The 18,308-nt window shown below is 49.9% G+C and overlaps 1 protein-coding gene across 1 annotated transcript in view; it reads right to left on the bottom strand.

The window, feature by feature from the left end:
- Window positions 1-18,308, bottom strand: part of ATP2B2 (ATPase plasma membrane Ca2+ transporting 2) — a 199,500-nt gene that overhangs the window by 127,256 nt on the left and 53,936 nt on the right. The window contains exon 2 of the mRNA XM_023749426.1: window positions 4,435-4,952. Within this exon, the coding sequence (XP_023605194.1) occupies window positions 4,435-4,633 (199 nt within the window). The 5' untranslated portion in view covers window positions 4,634-4,952. The remainder of the gene's footprint in view (window positions 1-4,434; window positions 4,953-18,308) is intronic.

The raw sequence follows: 18,308 nt of genomic DNA, 5'->3' as shown, positions 1-18,308 counted from the left end.
GGTCTACCATAGACTGCACTAAGCCTTTCATGTGGACAACATTTGAAAGGTAGGTAGTGTCAGTATCCCCATTTCACAGATAAGGCAACTAAGGCTTAGAGAGGTTACATTAAATTCTCCCAGTGTCCTGTAAGAGTAAGCCAGCCAAGTTTTGAACCTGGGTCTCTGGGGCCCTATGTCCCAGAGTGAAAGGGTGTGGAAGGAAAGGGGGCAGTGGACGGCAGAGGAAAAGGCATTACCAGAATAGAACAGAACTAGTAGAGGAAAAGGAAATAAATGAAGCTTAAGCCAGGGGCAGAGACCACCCCTGACTTGAGCTCACAGGGACGAGGTTTACACAACAGTTGTCCCCAGAGTTGGGCCTTTTGGTAGAAAATCCAACACTGCCTGGCTGTGGGAGCTGAGCCTCTTGTCTGTGCTGGCAGCAGGCGGTGCCCTGGGTGGGAATAGATTTCCATGGCTTTAAACCCTCTCTATCACTTGCAGAGATCTTTTTGCTTAAAGTTAGCTGGATGAATGGGAAGGCTAATTTATGCATGGCCTGGAGCAGTTTCCTATAGTGTGACTCAGAGGCCAGGGCTTGCTCATTGGGGGCAGACTGGGGCAGGGCTGTCAGGAATGGCCAACCTGAGTCCCTGTGTGGAGCTGGCACAGATCCACACCACATGGCTCTAAGTTAGGGACTGGGGCTGGAGGCGAAGCACTTCTGTAAATCAGAAGAGGGCACACAGGGCAGGACAAATGCTAAACATGAGAGAATAAAAAGTTCCCTCGTGGCCCACCCTACTCAGGCCCTCATCAGACAGAAAGCACCTAGAGGACTGTGCCCAGGTGCACATGCCTGGCTCGGGGCTGATGGCATACCTGGGCGCCATCAGAGCTGTGTTCAAAGTCTGCTTTGATGTGAACTGTGGTGATGACCTCAAACCCTCATGCTCCTCATCTGTAAAATGGGATAACAACTCCTGCTTCCAGGCACATATGTAATAAGGATGCAGAATAGCCTACTACAAAGTGAGGCACCATGTGGGGACACTGACCAGTGTTCCAGAAGAGTCAGATTCCACCCTTTCTGGAGAATGTGACTGCTTCCTCCAGAGTAGTAATAATCAGTGAAGACCAATAAAAGCTGACATTATTTAGCACTTAGATACTGGGCACTTGGCCTGATCTCATTGAATAAAAATGTTTACGACCCATTGTAATGATGGGGAAATTGAGGTGTTTAGTTGCCCATGTGCCAAGTGTTGTTCCAAGCTGTTCCACTTTGTCCTCACCACAACCCTGTAAGGTAACCACTACCAATTTCCCCATTTTACAGGAGATAATGAGGAAACTGAGGCATAGAGAGGTCAAGTAACTTGTCAACAGTCACACAGCAGGTAAATGGCAGGACTGAGATTTGAACCCAGGGCATCCAAATCTAGGGTCTGTGGTATTATGCTCTTCTGCCCCTCCCCAAGCCTCTTTTAGCGCCACCTGCACCCTGGGAGATCCTTCTAGGGACCAATGCAGCAGGGCTCTGGTTAACCCTACCACAGGCTTTCCTCCTCCTCTGAGACCTTTTCCATCAGAGATCTCATTTGGTCCTCGTGACAAATGAGGAAACCAAAGCTTAGAGAGGTCAGACAAAAGGTGTAAAGGCAGACACACAGCTGGCAGGTGGCAGAGCACTAGTCAGAGCTGTCACTATTCTTTCCATTTTATAGATGAGAAAACTAAGTCCCCTTTACTTTTCATGGAATGCCTAACTCTTGTAACACATTGATATTCTATGGAATTCTAAGAAATGCTGCTTTATTCCACGCTTTATTCTCTTCTCTTTCCTCCATAGCCCAACACCTCCTCCTCCAGGAAGTCTGCTCTGACCTTCACTGCCCACCCACCTCATCTCTCCTATGAGCTCCGGGGCCTGTGCTGCACTTGGTCTGGGTTACTTGCTGTTTTGGTTGCTGGCATTTGAACTGCTTGCTCCCCGTGGGCTAGGGACTCAATGGCCATGTCTCGGGGTTTTATGGGCAGTTATTTACTCTCCTCTGTGCCAGGCACCAGACTAGGTGTTGAATGTACAGAGAGGAGCAGGACAGATTCCTGCCCTCAGGCGCAGGACACAATGAGCCAACTGGAATTGGCCCCACACAGTGCTGGAGCTTGGTGATGGGCCACTCAATGTCCCAGGGTGTGAGAGCCTGTCAAGTGGGAGGGGAGGATGGAATTCTTCGTGGCGCTCTCTGAAGGCCTGATGGTATGAGCCACATCTGTTGCATGCAGTTGGCTGCTTTTCTGGAGAGAAGGGCCACAGCTTCCATCCAGGCCTGGATCCCAGAGACACTTAAAAATTCCTGACTCAAGAGAATCTCCTGGTCCTATTCACAAGGCAAAGACCACTTGGGAGCCCGGTCTCTTAGGAGGCCGGGTATGCCAGCCTGATGGCGGAGGTGCGCAGGGCCATTCTGTCACAGACTAGCGTCTGTACAAGGCTGGGGTTCAGGAGCCCCAACACAGAGACCGCTCCCATTGCAGGGCTGCATGTGGTCATTCTCAAGACCTGAGCTAGAAGCACAAAGTGAAGAGAGGATGTTTCCTCTATTCCTACCCTCCCTGCCCAAACAATCAGACACCAAGAATACAAAGGTGTTTCTAAACTTCAGCCTGGGCTCAGCCCATAGGCACAACATCAGAGATAGCAGCCAATCTTGAAAGAAGGACCAGGCTTAGCTCTTCCTCCTGACTCAAAAGGGCCCCAGAAGAAGAGAGACTCAGATGCCCCAAGCTACTGGGTGCAGTGGGGTACAGGCACAGGCAACCACAGACTGGCAGGTCCCAGCTGAGCATCTAGGTCCATAAGCAACCTCTATAGCAGTGGTTCTCAACCTTCCTAATGCTACGACCCTTTAATACAGTTCCTCATGTTGTGGTGACCCCAATTTCATTGTTACAAATTGAACATAGTTAAAGCATAGTGATTAATCACAAAAACAATATGTAATTATATATGTTTTCCGATGGTCTTAGGCGACCCCTGTGAAAGGGTCGTTCGACCCCCAAAGGGGTTGCGACCCACAGGTTGAGAACTGCTGCTCTATAGGCAATGCATTCAGGGTTAGTGCCCAGCCATGCACAAGGCATGGGGACTGGAGTTAGGAGATGGAGTGAGAGGGATCTCTGGCCTCAGATTTGTTCTCTGTCACATGGGGATAAGGATTCAGAGGCTGCCTGCCTCCCAGGTTGTGGTCTATACCTGGGGGAGGAATTGTCATCCACTCTCCTTAGAATAATATGGCTTCCAATTGTTGAGCACCTACTGCCTTCTCAAGCATCCACTGAGCACTGTGAAGTAGGCGCTGGCCCCATTTTCCAGAGAAAGAAACTGAGGCTTGATGCAGCCTCTTTGCACAAAGTTATGGGATTGGGGATTCCCTGCGAAGAGCCTCACACCATGCCTTTGGGGCTCATGTGAGGAACTCTTTTCCTTCATGTGGGGATGGAGACTCAAACTGAGTTCTGGTGCCTGAGCTGGACTGGTTTCTTTCCTCTCCGTCTCACGGTAGACGGCTGGGCGTTGGCCCCCTCCAGAGAAGACCCCAGGAGGTTGAAATCTTTTCTCTGGAGTTGCAGGCCTACTTATTTTGGCGGTTGCAAGAAAGTTCCACACCCATGTCAAGGGCAAGACATACATGGCACCTGTCACCCTTCCCGTGATAGCCCATCTTCCTGCCTGCCCTGTCTGTCCAGCAGTTCCAAGGCCTATGGCTGCCTGGAGACCTAGGAGTCCCCAAGTCAGAGCCTGGATTTGGGACAGTCGGAGAGGACCCAGCCCAGAGGCAGGGGTTGGGGAGCTGAAATTGGCTGCATTGCAGCAATGCTGTGGTTCCATGCTGGAGCCCAGAGAGGGGATTTTTGGGGCCTGGGGAAGGGAGGCCAAGGGCTGGGTGGCTGAATCCTGGAATCCAAACACTGTAGATGGGGGAGGGGGAAGCAGGAGCCCCGCCTGAGCTTTGACGAAGACAAGCAAGGCATGGCTTCTCTTCTGGCCCCACCAGCCTCCCTTCTGGCCGTGCCTTGGAGACTGGGTGCCTTCTAGATTTCCAGGCTGATGAGCCCACTCCTGAAGTGGATGTGAGTTGCACATTCTGTTTGATTTTGGCATCTGGTTTCCAGAACATAGCCCTTGACCCAGCTCTGTTCCTGTGGTTCTCTCTGCAGGTGGCTTGGGTCAGACCCCAACCCACAATGGGGAGAAAATGGAAGCCCCATCCTCTGGCCTATCCAAAGGGGCTGACCCTCAGCTAGAATACACCAGAATGGCCACAGTGGCATATCAGCCCCTGTCCAAGACATCCCTGTGGTTAAATATATGCATATTGCTCCTGGTGCCAACACAAATGGTAGTCACCAGGGCGACAGCCCTGGATCTGAGTCCCCCACACCTACCTTCTATAGGTGAGGTTTTGAGGCGCCGGCAGATGGCTTCGGTGTCGCCGTAAGTCTCCTTGATCTTGACCACAGCCTCAGTGCTCCGCAGCTCCATGAGGGAGCGGAGCTCCTCCAACGTGCACCCAAACTCGCCCCCATGGCTTGACTCATTTCTTTGGTTTTTGGAGTAAAAGTCGCTGTTGGTCATGTCACCCATGTTTGCCACAGTCCCTGCTCAGGGTGGGCCCGAGGGTCAGCACTGGACCAGAGGCTACTGGGTGATGGCTCTGTGTGGCTGTCCTCAGCACAACCTCACTGGATGGCTGCGGCTCCTGGTGGCCGACTCCGGGTCCCAGGGGGAGGGCGCAGTCGAGGTGGGCTGACAGCAGCAGTAGTGAACTCCAAGGGGTGCCTCTGGGTCCAGGGTGAAGTCCAGGGGCTGGAGGGGCTCAGGGCTCTAGACTCAGTAGTCTCCATTCAGTGGGGCCCATGCTGCTTCCCGGAGCTGGCATCTACATGGTCAGGGACGGTGGCTCCTGTGGGGGCAAGCACAGAGTGGTGACAAGGATCAGGAACTGGAGGCATTATGGGATGGGTGCTCAGAAAGGCCCAGTGTATGTGTGTATGTGTGCCCACCCAAAATAACACCCAGGCACCCTAATGTGGGTGTTCTGTATGACACCCCATAACACACCAGCACACACTGTAAATCCTAACATACCGGTACTCTCCTGGAGACCCCACAATATACCACCCCCAAGGCATAAAATACCCAATTCTCTAATTGTCCACTGTGCTATGTAACACGCTGACTTCACAACACACACCCTGGTGCACACACACCTTCAGACCCACAGGTTCAGGGCGCCCTGCAACACCCAATCCACCTACTTTTAGGGCCCACCCCACTGCCATACACACACAATTCACAAGCCCCACTTCCCACACATGCTGGTAAACACCCCACTCTCTGCCACACACAGTGTTACATGCAGTAACACTTTTGGGATACATCTAACATCCCAACCTCCTTCCCTCAAAAACGCCTGTGTTCACAGCCCCTCTGTGCACACACAGGCCCCTATTTCTCTCACTATGACCACGTGTTTACACACATCCTATGTCCACACAATTTGGGGCATACTCCCCACCTACAGATGTCACCCCTGTCCATGCCACCTACACCTGCTGATATACACTGTCCTCTCCACTTGGGTCTTACAGGCATGGGGATGGGAGAAAGCCACCCACGTCTACCCTAAGCCCCCAATCACATTAATTAAAGCTCTCGGCTGGGCCAGAGGAGCAAGCTCATGCATATTCACCAGGACATCACTGAGCCCACAGCTTGGCCCAAAGCATGAGCTGGAGAACAGGGAGACCTCACCTGGGGGCTCTCACAGTCCAGCACCATAGATAGTGGCCTCCACGTTCCTCTGGGAGCCCAGGAAAAGGAGGGAGCGCTGGCTTCTCTCTGCCTGCCTGGCCACCCTTGCAGGAGTGCAGCATCTGCAGGGCTGCCAGGAGAGAATCCAATCTGCTTGGACACCCAACACCAGTGGCCAAGGCCCCGGCAAGCGTTGGGTGACAAAGGGCCCCTGTTGAGCTCGGCTGGGCCTGGCACAGGGACCGGCTCCACCCAGCAGTCTCAGACAGCTGGCCATCTTAGGTCCAGGACAGTGAGGGGGAATGGAGGGAGGAAGATGGGATTGAGCCCACACTCCAGCCCCAGCTTCTCCCTCTTGTCGCCTCTCCCTTGCCCCATCTCTCTCCTTTGCAATCCTTTCCTCTTGCACAGAATTTCAGAGCTGGTGACATTTTAGAGTTAATCTCATTTTCCCCAGTGAGGAACCTGAAGTTCAGAGAGGAAAAGGGCCTTGTCCAGAACCACAAAGAGCTAAAGCAGAGGGGCCTGAGTGTCTGGTTTCCTGACTCCCACCCTGGTGCTCGCTCCCCTTCCCCTAAGGGGCACTCTCTCCTTTCTCTCGAAGAGCCGAGGCTGGTGGGTAGATTGTGCCTGAGTTCAGTGAAGAACACAGGATGGAGTCAGGGCAATCTGGGTTCCCATCCAAGTTCTCCCAAACCCTGTGGAACCCTGGGCAAGTCCCTCCGCTTTACTGAGGCTCGGTTTCCTCATATGTAAGACAATAGTCAATCTCCTCTTGCTGCCTCCTAATTTACTGGGAGCTAATTATAAACCATGTTCAAATCTGATGTTTCCTTCTGGGGTATGGCGCTTCCTAGCTAAGGGTGTGTGTGTGTGGGGGGGGTGCTGGAGCTGCAGAGGAAACGGTCATGCCTTCCAGGAGGGCACTTTTACCCAAGGCTGCAGTCGGAAGCCTTATTTTTACACTGAGACCAACAGACAAGGCAGGGACCAAGGATGCCCGCGTGTACAGGTGCTGTGGAGGTTAACAGTAGGAGCTCTAGAAGCCACAATTTTCTGGCAAATTCTGGTTCCTCCACCTCCCAGCACGATGGGAGGCAAATTAACTTTAGTTTTATGATCTTTAAAAAGAGAGGGGGAATAATAGTATCTACCTCGTAGGTGTTATGAGGTTTAAATTAGTTATTTCACATAAAATATTTACAACTGAGCCTAGTAATTACTGAATAAGCACTCCATAGTTATTGCGATTATTACCAACCCATATAACTGCTTTAGGAGATAGACAGTCTTATTATCCCCATAGAACATCTGAGGAAACTGAGGCCGAGAGAGGTGATAAAACCTGTCCAAGGTCACACAGTTAGTGAGCGGCGGAATTGGGATTTAAACTCAGGTTCTCTGGGTCCAGAGACGTTCTCTTAAGCAGGACACTTTGCTGCCTTCCCTGGTGAAACTCCCTTCTGGGGTTCTTAGGATACTTAATAAAGTGTCACATGTGAATGTAAGTGCATTGTAAACCACGAAGGACTTTCTAAACTTTAGGCACTGTTTTCTATCTGTCCCTCTGATACCCGTGGTGTGACTTAGAGGCACTCATAATTACATCTGACAGCATGAGCTATGAGAAGCGTTAGCAGTAATTATATTTGTGATGACAATAGTAGGCATGAGTTAATAATGGCCTACTGGTAATTTTAATGACTACTATGTTAAGATGAATAATGATCTTCAACCATCTATCTACCCATCTACCTGTCTACCCGTCCATCCATCCATCCATCCATCCATCCATCCATCCATCCAATAACTATTTTGGGCATCTACTCTGTTTCAAGCACTGAACAATCCAGACATGGTCCCTGCCTTCCAGGAGCTGACAGTAAAGAAGAAAGACAATTAAGTGGGCGATTTCTATATAACATGATGGGTTTGCCATGATGGCGAGTCCCAGGTGCTGTGGACACCCAGAGAAGGAAGATCTGATATGACCCAGGGTATCAGGGAAGATGAGTAGGGAATACTTTTCCCTCTGCAGGTTAAGTAGGCCTTAAGCCAAAAGATGGACATGGAAGAAATTGAACTATACAATTATCTATTAGTAAAAGGTCAGGAGGGACATAGTAAAAGGTTCAGAAAGGGACCTGTGTGAGCAGGTATAGAAGAATGAAATGCTGGGATATCAAAATCAGTTAAAAACCAGAATTTTAACACTGTAGAAGACTGATCTTAAACGTCCTTCTTTGAGATTTCCCACTGTAGTTACTCTTCTGATGTGGCTTGTCCCCAAACCCTATTACCCCTTGCTCCTACATGTCACCAGTGCATGCATGAGACCAACCCTGTTCTGGGCATCTTGGTTTTTCCTTCTAAGTTGCAGAGCTCACTTTGGTATTTGATCTAACTGTGGGATTTCCTTGCTTAGAGAGCTTGAAGTCCATTGGCCCAGAAGTACTTACATGATGCCTCTCAAATGATATTCTGATAGATGGACAGAGCCAAAGACCTGCTAGTTAGTGTAGAATCTATCAGTTTCCTGAATCCTCTAGACTGGAACACTTTCCACTCCCCCAGTCTTCGCTGCCTTGACAATGGCCGGTTCTGCCCAGTAATGTCCTTTACTTGAAAGCCTTCCCTGACTATGCAGGGCTATGTAAATGCTCCTGACTACTGGGTGCCTCCTGCATCATACCACACTTCACACGCTATTGCTTGGGCCTGCTTAGCTGTCTCCCTTCCCCAGTGGGCAGTAGTCATGTCATTTTTGTACCTATTATGGTACCTGGCATCCAGAAGGCACTCAATAAATGCTTGATGAATGAATGAATGTCTAGATTAGCCCCTGGGTCATCCATCCATGGGAAGTCCTTGGATCTCAGTTTCTTCATTTATAAAATGGACTAGTGATTCCTACCCTGCCTATCTTACAGGTTTGCTAGAGATAAGGAAAGATATCACAATCAGTAGTCATACTTTTTTCTTTGAAATTCATCCCCTGCCCTCCATGTCCCAGGTTCCTTTCATCATAATGAGGCATGGGTGTGAGGCTGGAGCAGGCAACTGTCCCCTCAGTCACAGCTCACCAGACTCTGACATCCCTGCTGCCTTGCCCAAATATCACCTGAACTACCACTCTATAGCTGAAACATTTAATGAGTGGTGTGACCTTGGAGAAGTCATCTAACCTCACTGGTGGGCCTCTCTGCAAACGTGTTGACCCATCTGTCTAACAGGCTGCCATGAGGACCTATGGAGACCAAACAATGCTGGCTCCTGTACCTTCCCCTCTCACCCTGTTATTAGAAGTGAAGCTCTGATGGTTGTGATGAGGTTCATTTGCAGCCAGTTCTCAACACTGCATACTCCTGCCCTAAAAAAAAAACAACAGACACACAGGCTACTATGGAGTGAATGTGTTTACCCCCAATTAACAAGTTGAAGCCCTAATTCTCAATGTGATGGTATTAGGAGGATGGGGCCTTTAGGAGGTAATTAGGTCATGGGGGTGGAGCCCTCATGATGGGATTGGTGTTCTTATAAAAAATGACATGAGAGAAGATCTTTCTCGGCCATATGAGGACATAGTGAGACAGGAAGAGGGCCCTCACTAGGAACCCAATTGGTCGGCACCTTGAGCTGAACTATCCAGTCTTCAGAACTGTGAGAAATAAATTTCTGTTGTTTAAGTAACCCCGTCTATGGTATTCTGTTATAGTGTCTGTGGGGCATGAGACAGGGACCTGGGCAGGGCATAGGACCAGTTCTGGGTGCAGAGAGGGTGAGCAACACACTAGGGGTCACATAGCCACCTGAGGCCAGAGTCCACTGAAAGCCCCTCCCTGTTTTCCAAGCTCCTGCAGCATGACCTTGACCAAGCCCCTTTCTTCCCTGGACCTCAGTTTCCCCATGTGGAAAGTGAAGGGATTGGACTAGTGCTCTCTGAGGGTCCCTTTAGGCTCTGACAGTGCCAGGACCTTCAGAATCCAGGAGAACATTCTGACAATATTGGATTTATGCATTTCGATTTCATCTTATTAGCATTTAAATGACTCTGTATTGTTACATTTCAATGACTCAAGAATAGGTTAGGGGCACCTTAATAAAAAGTCTTTGCTAGGAAGGACGCTTGCAGAGGAAGGAGCAATGGTTTTTTTTTTAGAGTTAATTTAACAAAGAAGGAATCTATCTTTCGAAGGAAGGATTAAAAAAGAAAACAAAATCCAAACCAACAGCTTTTTAAATCCTACTGAAGGATGGTAGCTGGGACAATTGCAAATGAATTATGTGCTAAAAATAACTTCTGAATGCTGAATTCTTCTGTTTTAAGATGTGCTGAATTTAAATGCCACCTTAATATGTATTTTAAAAGTCATCTTCTCTTTGAATGATCTCTGGCAGCCATGATAAATGTAGGGGACACAGGCCCCGTCTAGGGACCCCGGGTGAGGAGGCTTGGTGCTGCCATTGGTTAGTTTTGTGATTTGGGCAAGGCTCTTAACCTCTCCCTGTGCCTTGGTTTTCTCCTCCCCAACAAAGCCAACTTCACAGCCTACCTCACAGGGTTTTGTGAGGACTAACTGAGCTAGAGCTTAGCCCAGTTCCTGGCACAGAGGAAGAACTTGTTAAATGTGGTTGTTCTAATCATAGCTCAATGCCTCTATCCTCAGTCCCCCACACTACTGTGCTCAGCACAGAACTCAGACTGACAGGACCATACCCACAAAGCCCCTGGCACTGCTCAAAAGGTTGGGGAGGGTCCCAGCTTGACACAGCATACAAGGCTAGTTTCCTGTCTGCTCTGGTCCTGGTTAACTAGTTTCTTTGGGGTAGGACATTTTCTTTCCTCTCCTAGATGCAAATTCTGGCCTTTCTGTAGGGCCTCCTGTCCCAGCAATGGGAACCTCCATGTAGGCTATCACCCAGGAAAATGGGTGGACTCAGCCACCAGCCAGAGACAGACAACTGCTCCTCCCTCAGCCTCAGCCAGACTATTGTATCTACTGCCTTAGATGCCCCTTTCTGTGTGTGTGTGTGTGTGTGTGTGTGTGTGTGTGTGTGTGTAGAGAGCCTGATGGATCTGTAGTGACTATGTGAGTGTGAGTGAGAGTGTGCATGTTAGTGTGAGGGTAGGAGTCAGTGTGGATGTGTAAGGTCAGTGGGAGTGTGTGATGGTAGATGTTCATCATGGCTAGTCCATGGTCTGGGGGTAAGCCTGGGTCAGAAGGAATGTGAAATATTAGTGTTGATTTGGGCCTGTGAGTCTTGTAGTCGTGTGTGTGTGTGTGTGTGTGTGTGTGTGTGTGTGTGTGTGATGGCCCTCCAGTGTGTTTGGCAGATTTGTGCCTAGTGGAGGTGACCCTGAAGGAAAAAGTTTGCTGTACAGTTATACTGGACTGCCAGCATGAGTGTGTGTCTGTGAGTGTGAGAGAGACAGAGATGTCTGTGCTCACCCCTGTGTCTAAGTAGCCCCACAGTGTGTGTGTGTGTGTGTGTGTGTGTGTGTGTGTGTGTGTGTGTGTGTTTGTATCAAAGCTGACAATGAGAATCTCAGCTTTGAATTCTCACAGTTTAGGAGAGGGAACTGGGAAGGAGGAAGGGAACTGAAAAACGAATACCTCAGAGGTGAATTTAGTGCTATTTTTAGAAAACTCCTATCTTGCTAACCAGAAAAGGAAAATCTAAAAAAAAATTAAAAAGTCTCACAGAAACAGCCATGCATCAGCCCCGAAGGCACAGATAGCAGAAGCAGGGCCAGAGGGTGGGATGTTCGGGATGTAGGACTTTTCGTGAACCCTCTTATTCTCATGCCTGTCCTAAGGGAGAGGAGATCCAGCCCTTAGCTGCCTACCATGTTCAACTCCCTCCACCATCCCTGTTCTCCAGAGGAGCTGCCAATGTTAGATGGTAGGAAACACCCATTCCTAGTCTTCCAGGTATCTTACATACCTATTCATCCTCCCACTTACCTACCTGTCAATCCATTCATCCATTTATCTGTCCATCCATCCATGCATCCATCCACCCACCTACTCACCTATCTATCTGTCCATCCATCTATCCATCCATCATTTGCTGTCCATCCATTTGTCCATCTGTCTATCTCTCAATTTTTCCACTCATTCAGTCAACCTAAGGAGGTGCATCTCAGGCCCTGCCCCAAATCATTAGGATTCCGAGGAGAACAAGAGAGGTACATAGACCCTGCGGTTTAAGGTCTGATCGCTCTGCCATAAAGAACCCCCCGTGACAACTCCAAGATAGGGATCTGCAGGCTGAGTTGAGTGATTCCTGCACAACTTTTGCTTCAGATTTTGGAAGGATGTAATTCAAACTGCACTTGCCTGGGAACCAGATCTGCTGGGTCCTGATCTTGGCTTGACCACTACTATTAATTGCTCTTGCTTAGTATAAGCCTCCATGGGCTGTGTGGTATCACTGTCCCTGCCTTACAGGTGAGGAAGCTGGGGACTCAGAAAGGTTACAGGTGGCCAAGGCTATTCAGATAGGACTTGGCACAATTTAAATACACTTGCTTCAGTCCAAGGCCTCCATCTTTCCTCTGTGCCCCATTGTCCTTCACCAACTTGTAGTATAACCTTGGACTACAGCCTTCTCTACTGTGCCTCAATTTCCTTTTCTGTAAAGTGAGAGGGAGTTTGGAAAAATACTCAGTCTCAAAGGACCAGTGTAGCACCATCCTCAAGGATTCTCCCATCATCTGATACTTGCTCCTCAGAGCACACATAATTCCTTGGGCCTCTTTGCCACCAACTCATCCCCATTTCAGGCCAAGTCCCGTTTGGCTGCAGGCTGAAGGAAGGAGAAATGCCCTAGAACCCGGTAGTCACGAGCTGATCAAAATTCACCTGCTGTCTTTGACATGCACTGCCCTTCTTGGTCTTGGCAGGGCAATGAGTGCTTTCCAAGATTTGTACCCTTGATATGCTCCTTATTTAGAAATCTTTCCTTAAAAAATCTTTGAGAGTTTCCTGATGAAGCTAAAATAGTAAAGTCACTAGCAGATGGAGGCAAGAAAGCCTAGTGGAGACAGAAAAGTGTTGTGGAGACTTCACTTGGGGCTGCAAGAAAGGGACATGCATTAAGAAGGTTGTGGACTGTGACTGTGCTTGGGATGAACAAGCTGCTCTGGACCTCATCCTCTGGCTTCAGCCAAAAGCCTTGGCAACCTCTCTGGCCTCAGCTCTCACCTGCCCATCTATTCCTATAGCTGCACTGACCTCCTTGAGGCCCCCTTTGCTGCCCTGACTGCCCCCAGCCTCTAGATCCTAACTGGTTTCAGTGACACTGTCCCATCCTACCTTCATCTTCCTCCTGCTCTCCCATGGTTTACAAGCAGAGGCCTGAAAGGGGGTGGTGGTGGTGGTGAGGGGACAAAGAATGATAACGGCAATGCTTAGACTGCAGCTACTATGTGCCAAGCACCATCCTATGCACTTTACATTTGTTATCTCATTTAATCCTTCACAACAACCCTATGACACAGTAACTGTTGGCAGCTTGTTTTACAGAGGAGAAAAAAGGGAAAAAGAGAGTACAGTGACTGGTGTAAGGTCCTTGGTTAGGGGATAGCCGAGCCAGATATCAAACACACACAGAGATACGCTTAAGGGCCCCCCATGCTCACTCACATCCCTTTCTCCAAAAGACCAGGCTCCTGCCGTTGCCTCTGGTTTCTGTAGTGAAGCACGGTGTCAGTGCTCTGGGCACACACAACAGATTACTTGGTGAGTTTTCAGGCTTCACCTCTGACCGTGCAGGGAGCTGTCTCTGGGGATAAAGTACTGATTGATGGATGGAGGTGGGTGCTGAGGAGGGATTGGATGGCTGAGGTCAAGGAACCTGATAACTGCAGGCCCCCACTCCCTGCAGGGCGGACCAGCAGTGGCTGGGAGTGAGTGCTGTCCACGTGGTCCTGGTGCTGACTGACATACCCTCTGGGGAGGACAAAGAAACAGGCACTAGGGAAGTGTCTTCACTGGGAGCTGTTCCCAAGGACACAGTGCTGACTGAGGGTATGAGGTGGGCTTTAAGAACCCGGTGCCAAGGAGCTGTCCACAAGCGGTGGTGCTGACTGACATAGCGCAAAGGACTATCAGTGCCCCTAAGAGCTGTCTAGGATAGCAGTGCCCACCAACAAAGTGTGGGGTTGGGAAGCCTGAGGTGCTGGGTGTAGGTTGACTGGGGAAGGCACAGGGCCTGTTCCATGAGCTCTGTGAATACGCATGGGGAGCTGACCTCAGATATTTGGTACTGACACTCAAAGCTAGGTTCTCAGACAATGGGGTATCCTAGTGAACAGGTGTGAGCCAACAAAATGACACTAAACAAAAGGCCACTCAGGGCCACTGAAGTGCATGCACAGAGAACTCACCTTGGTCCATCAGTGCCATCTGTCACCAGTGCCAGAAACCCACCACTAGTGACCCATTCTTTTGCACTGTGCATGGTTATTTCCTTCTGGTTCCTGCCAGAACCATATTTACTAATAAGTGGTGGCATCTCAGTCTGACTGAGCTTATTAAAATTTTTCCTCTATGGGTTGGAGTAGGACTATTCATCCACAGGTGTGCCAGGGGATGAGTCCAAGTTGGGAGATTACTTTTGAGTAGCTAGTGAGTCCTTTGGGGCAGACCAGAGAAGAAGGAAGGTAAGATGTGGGGGAAAGTCATTCTTTGTGGGCTGAAAATGCAGGCTCCTCATCCATGGCCTCCTGAGTGGCCCCTTGATTGTCCTTTCACTGTCTCCAGAGTGACGCTGATAGTAACTGCCCTTTACTGAGTGGTGTCTATGTGCTAGGAGCTGTGTTAGGCTCTGAACACACCTTACCCTACAATAAGCCCACAAGGCAGGCATTATTATGACGAGGAAACTGAAGCTCAGGGAAGTAAAATAACATCATGCGCAGGGTCACACAGCTAGCAAGTGGTAGAGGCAGGAGCAGAAATGGGACCTCTTTGATGCTAAAACCACCATATTGTGCTGCCTCTCAGATTGCGCACACCACTCTCTGGATTAAAAACCACCGCTGGCTCCCCACTGCCATCCAGGATCCTGCCTGATTGGCTCGGAGCTAGCCTCCCTGAGCTCTGGTCTAACTGAACTCTTGCAGTTCCAGAACAACTAATGCATGCTCTGCCTCCCACCCTTTGCATACGCTGTTCCCTCTATCCAGGACTGTCTACACTTGCTTTCCCATTAATCAAAACTTTCCTCTCCAAGGCCCAGCATACCAACGTCTCTAATTCCCTGGCTCTACATTCCAACCCTCTTCCCACTGCCAGCCCATCATGTGTGGTTTGTTCCTCGATTTCACACCCTCCAGCTTCAATCTTGGAGTGAGTCTTGCCAGCGTGTCTCCCTCACTAGACCATGAACTTCCTGAGAACAAGACCTCCCCGGCCCTCAGCATGGCATAGGCCTCCACCAGTACTGGTTCCACACCTGAGAAAGCAATATGATTGTGGAAGGACACGGAGGACAACAAACGTTAGGGTGCAGTCTGCATTTGAAAAGTGAACCGGGTCAGCCACATGGTAGGAGGAGCTGATGCTGAATGCACCCAGGTACATGCCACAGCCTTAGAGGCAGCAACTCGGCAAATCTACACCTGGAACCTATGAGGTAGCTGCCACCAGCATCCCATTCCACAGACGAGCAAATGGAGGCTCAGCCAGATTAAGGAAGTTGCCTAGGATCACATAACTTTTGGATTTGAGCCCAGGCAGTCTTCCATCAGAGCGCCTGCTTGGAATCACCAGCCTAAATCCTCCCCAAGATGACTCAGAAGCCCAGTGTGGTGGTAGCTTAGGCGGTGGGATACACTGAAGCATTTGGAGTCCAGTGGGAAGATGTGCCAGCCCCTCTGAACCAAACTGCTCACGACAGTGTCTTCTGCCACACCCAATGTTAGGTCCCACAGAGGATCCCTATGGGCTAACCACTGTTCTTTTCTCCTGATGTCTCTTCCCTATTTTCCACCCAAAGCTGGAGGTCAGGGATAAGATCAGGGCAGGACACTGAATCTGCCAGGAGGCAGGCCCAGGCTCAGGCCCAGGGACTAGGCAGGGTGCTGGGAACACAGGATGCCTCCCACGCTGAGCTTGTCCTTTGAGTTGTTAGCTGCTCTGGCCCCAGAGCCACCCCACTAGCAGCCCCAGCCCCTGGATTCAAGAATCTCACACCCTGAGGCCTGTGGAATCTCGTTGGCTCTTGCATTCAGCAGGTCGGCATGCTAATTAGTGACCACCCCGCCGGCCAGCTCTGCAGTTTTCCTCTGACTTGGCATGGCTGTCCCGGCCACTGCGGAGACAAACAGAATCCACCCGGCACCTTGAACAGATGGTGCCACTTCTAAAAATAAAACCATACCACGCTCCCCGGTGCAGCCGAGTCCCTGCGACAGAAGGGGGTGCGGGTGGGGATGAGGGCTGCTAGCTGTGCTCACCAGCCATCTGTGCAGAGACAGATGCAAATGCAACCACCCCGGGGGATGCAGACCCAGGGGACCCCAGCCTTGCTGAAGCTGTGCAGACCCATGGCCTGATCTTGAGGCCCCGAGCCCAGAAATGAAAGTGAGCAAGGCCATGGCGGGTATGTACAGCCTGGCACCCCTCTGTCCCCATCATTGTGGCCACCCCGACAGCTGCACTTCCATATATTGCATGGCAGGAATCCCTACCTGGACTACCATCTCCTCTTTGCCTATTATGTTCCACCCCATATCTGGGTCTCTACATCTACCATTGCCAGTGCCATCTTCTCTTGGGAATTTCCTTTCACTCCAGAAACTTAACTTCTCTGGATTCTTAAACCACTTTTCATTTGACTCACAACTTAGTGGGGGTTAGAACCCCTTTGTTTAAGGCTTAGAGTCATAGAAATCTGGGCTAGAACCCTTGCTCTGCCATCACTGAGTGACTGTGGGAAAATCAAGGCAGCTCTCTGGCCTCAGTTGTCAGACCTCTAAAGTGGGGACAATAATCATTCCTACCCCACAGGGTTGTTGGAAGATAGTGCGAGTCTATGCAGGGCTACCAAAAGGGCAGAAGAAGCCCTGACTCCCCGAGCTCACTTGACTCTAGAGACCAGAAGGGACCTCAGAGGTGAAAATCTCTGTGATGCCTAAGCCTCTTCACTGCACCCGTGTCCAGTCCTGCCTGTGCGTGCATGCCTCCCTTGACAGGGGTTCACTCCCTCCTTCCATAATCATCTGTGCCAGTGCTGGTGGTTTTACAAAGTTTTTTTTAGGTTGACCTGAAATTTTCTTCTATTTTTATTATTTCAGAGTTAAGGGGCATTTTATGACTCATGCAGAACAACCCTGCTCCCTCTTTTCCACTGGAAGTTCATGTCCATGATTGCATAAATGTGTGCTGTATATGTGTGTATATGTAGAGTAGAATGTGTGCATGGTTGTGCAACCAGTTGTGCATGTACAGATGTGTGTCTATGCATGTCAGGGCAGAGCAGAGCACATGTGTGGTTACATATAAGGTGTGGATAGCCTGCTTGTCATAGATGGCTCGCCACTATCTCTGAGACTGTCTACAGGCTGGTCCCGAACCTCTAAACCCAGAAACCATTCCATCAGATGACTGTAGCTCTCAGGGAACTCTGCCAGTAGGGTTCACCCTGAGCAAAAAGACAGTGATGACAAAATGGCATTTTATAAGAGTGTTCCTAAAGTGCTCTTCAGTTTGAAGGCCACCGAGAACCTACTGAATTTTTCTATTTCACAGGTAGGAAACTAAGGCTAAAGAGATTCAGGGGCCTATAACAGGTCCCACAGAGAGTGACATCCTCACAAAGTGACGTGGGGGCTCAAGATCCTGCACAGAAGATGCAACTCCAGAGCTGGTCACCTCCAACCTGGCTAGAAGGTCCCCCATTAGTTGTACCTGCTCCCCTGTTTTCCCTCTTTGGGTCTCAGTTTCTCCATCAGTAAAATGAGGAGGTTGGACTAGATGATTTCCAAGCGGCCTTCACATGCTCAGTTGTGTTAAGTCTTGGATGCTGGGACAGGCCAGGGAAGGGGGCCTCCCTGACTCCTGGCACCCCCACTTTGATGGGCATGTGTATGCCCTTGAATCAGCCAGTTATCCTCTGGACGCTGAGATATCTATGGGAGGATTTCTTGCTTTACTAATAAAAAAATCAACTCAGAGCTCCCTTGTGGACCACTTGCCATGCCTTAGCACAAGCTGTTTCCTTCCCTTCTGCCTCTCTGTCTGGTAGACTCCTATTCACCCTGCAGGGTCCAACTCAGAAGGCCCCTCCTCGGTGAACACTATGCTGACCCCATTCTCCAGGAAGAGTGAACTGATCCCTCCACTGGGCTTGGCTATTCATGTCCTAGAGGGCTGTGCATCCATTTCTAGGTCCCCAGTGCACCTGACAGACACAGTTGGTGTCTAATAGGAGCTTTCTGAGTGGTTAAAGCAGTGGTTCTCAACCTTGGCTGCACATTAGAATGATCTGGGAATCT

This window comes from Myotis lucifugus, unplaced genomic scaffold, assembly GCF_000147115.1.
Source record: "Myotis lucifugus unplaced genomic scaffold, Myoluc2.0 scaffold_8, whole genome shotgun sequence".
Lineage (NCBI taxonomy): Eukaryota > Metazoa > Chordata > Mammalia > Chiroptera > Vespertilionidae > Myotis > Myotis lucifugus.
This window is presented reverse-complemented; position numbering and strand designations above follow the sequence as displayed.